We start from the raw sequence: 2,087 nt of genomic DNA on the forward strand, positions 1-2,087 counted from the left end.
TTTGGTGGGGGGTCTCTGCTCCCGTCGCTCCTGGGGACCCACAGCTGTGGGGAGCGCTGCTGGGGGCCTCTGCTGTGGGTGGCTGCAGGCAGGACAGTACCCTCGGGCTGCTCACGTGTGCCTGTCCCCTTCCAGGACCTCCTCAAGCACACCCCGGCCGACCACCCCGACTACCCACTGCTTCAGGATGCCCTCCGCATCTCACAGAACTTCCTCTCCAGTATCAATGAGGACATCGATCCCCGGAGGACAGCAGTCACCACTCCCAAGGGGGAGGTGAGCCAGTGGGGTGGGCAGTGTCTGGGCACAGGGGGAGGGCTGATGCCTCTGCCTACCCCTGGCTGGTGTCTCCACCCTGAGGAGCTCCATGGTGCTTGGCCAGGAGATGGAGGGTTTCCTCTAGACGCAGTCCTGGGTGCCAGGTTAGGGCTTTACCTGGTCCTTCCTGCTTGCTGGCACCCACTGAGCATATGGGACTCCAAATAGCACCCAGAGGACGTGGACCTTCCCATGTTCCTGGTGGCTGAGTCATGGAGAGGGACAGGAGCATCTGTCCCTTGCAGTGTGTTGGCCTTTGCTCCCTGCCTGTTCTCACGCCAGCCCTGCTGCCCCTCAGACCCGGCAGCTTGTCAAGGATGGCTTCTTGGTGGAGCTGTCGGAGGGCTCGCGGAAGCTGCGGCACGTCTTCCTCTTCACCGATGTGCTGCTCTGTGCCAAGCTGAAGAAGACGGCGGTGGGGTAAGGAGGGTGCTGGGCATTGGGGGAATGTGTCACAACGCCCCCATCCTCCGGTGGGCTGGGGGAGGTGCCGAGGCAAGGGTCAGGAGTCACTCAGCGCCTGTGCCGCGGCTGCAGGAAGCACCAGCAGTACGACTGCAAGTGGTACGTGCCCCTGGCCGACCTGGTGTTCCCCTCGCCGGAGGAGTCGGAGCACTGCCCACAGGTCCACGTCATCCCCGACCACGAGCTGGAGGACATGAAGATGAAGATCTCGGCCATCAAGAGCGAGGTGCAGAAGGAGGTGAGAGGAGAGCGTGGGTGCTTGGGGAGGGTGTGGGACCTGCTGCCGGGGCGAGTGCCTTCCTTTGGGTCGTGGGGCCGGGGGCACCTGTGAAAGCTGCTGTCCACTCCCTGCCTGCAGAAAGCCAACAAGGGGCAGAGCCGGGCCATCGAGCGCCTCAAGAAAAAGATGTTTGAGAACGAATTCTGGCTGCTCCTCAACTCGCCCGCCATCCCCTTCCGCATCCACAACCGCAACGGGAAGGTGAGGAGGGCGGGCTGGGGCCGGGCTCAGCCCTGCCTGCGCACAGCCTGCTGCATCACCCTCTCTCTTCCAGAGCTACCTCTTCCTGCTGTCGTCCGACTATGAGAGGTCTGAGTGGAGGGAGGCCATTCAGAAACTGCAGAAAAAAGGTAAATTTGGGGCTAATGGGGCCCTCTTGGGGCTCCTGCCCCGCCAGGGGCCACAAGAATGTCCTGCAGGATCACAGCCTGCTGCTTTCCGGTCCCCATGGCCAGCACTGGCTGCGTCCCTCTGAAGCTCCTGTCCTCTCCCAGACCTCCAGGCCTTTGTCCTGAGCTCAGTGGAGCTGCAGGTGCTCACGGGATCCTGCTTCAAGCTACGCACCGTCCACAATATCCCGGTCACCAGCAATAAGGACGGTGAGTGTCCACTGGGCTGGAGGGTCCCTCTGTGCCTCTGGATGATGCTGGGGAGGAGCTGTGGGGTCTCAGGGCTGGAGCAGGGTCCCTGCTCGGGGACCCTGGCTGTGCAGGGGGACAGTACCCACCAGGTGGCACTGCCAGAGCAGAGTCGGGCTCCCAGGCAGAGCAATCCCGGCTGTGACATGGAGCTGCTTTTGGGGTCTCTCCAGCACCCCTGTGGGCTGGGCAGGAGCAGGGTGTCCCCAGGGGGAGACCCAGCCAGCCCTGCTGGGAACCTCCCCAGGGCTGTCTAGCAGCAAGAGAGCTCGGGATGATCAGCAGCGGGTGGGTATGTGTCCTCTTCCAGACCTTAGGGATGGCCTTCCGAGGGGCTGGGGTCGTTGGGGTGTCACCAGAGGCATGCAGTGCTTGCTGCCCTGGGG

General features: G+C 63.3%; 1 protein-coding gene across 1 annotated transcript in view; it reads left to right on the forward strand.

Annotated features, from left to right (window-relative positions):
• Window positions 1–2,087, forward strand: part of LOC104494145 (active breakpoint cluster region-related protein-like) — a gene marked incomplete at its 3' end in the record, with an annotated part of 3,709 nt that overhangs the window by 886 nt on the left and 736 nt on the right. Inside the window, exons 3-8 of the mRNA XM_010136941.1 lie at window positions 136–276; window positions 617–738; window positions 856–1,021; window positions 1,142–1,264; window positions 1,338–1,413; window positions 1,558–1,661. Of these exons, the coding sequence (XP_010135243.1) occupies window positions 136–276; window positions 617–738; window positions 856–1,021; window positions 1,142–1,264; window positions 1,338–1,413; window positions 1,558–1,661 (732 nt within the window). The remainder of the gene's footprint in view (window positions 1–135; window positions 277–616; window positions 739–855; window positions 1,022–1,141; window positions 1,265–1,337; window positions 1,414–1,557; window positions 1,662–2,087) is intronic.

The sequence above is a fragment of the Buceros rhinoceros genome, unplaced genomic scaffold (genome assembly GCF_000710305.1).
Source record: "Buceros rhinoceros silvestris isolate BGI_N320 unplaced genomic scaffold, ASM71030v1 scaffold34245, whole genome shotgun sequence".
NCBI lineage: Eukaryota > Metazoa > Chordata > Aves > Bucerotiformes > Bucerotidae > Buceros > Buceros rhinoceros.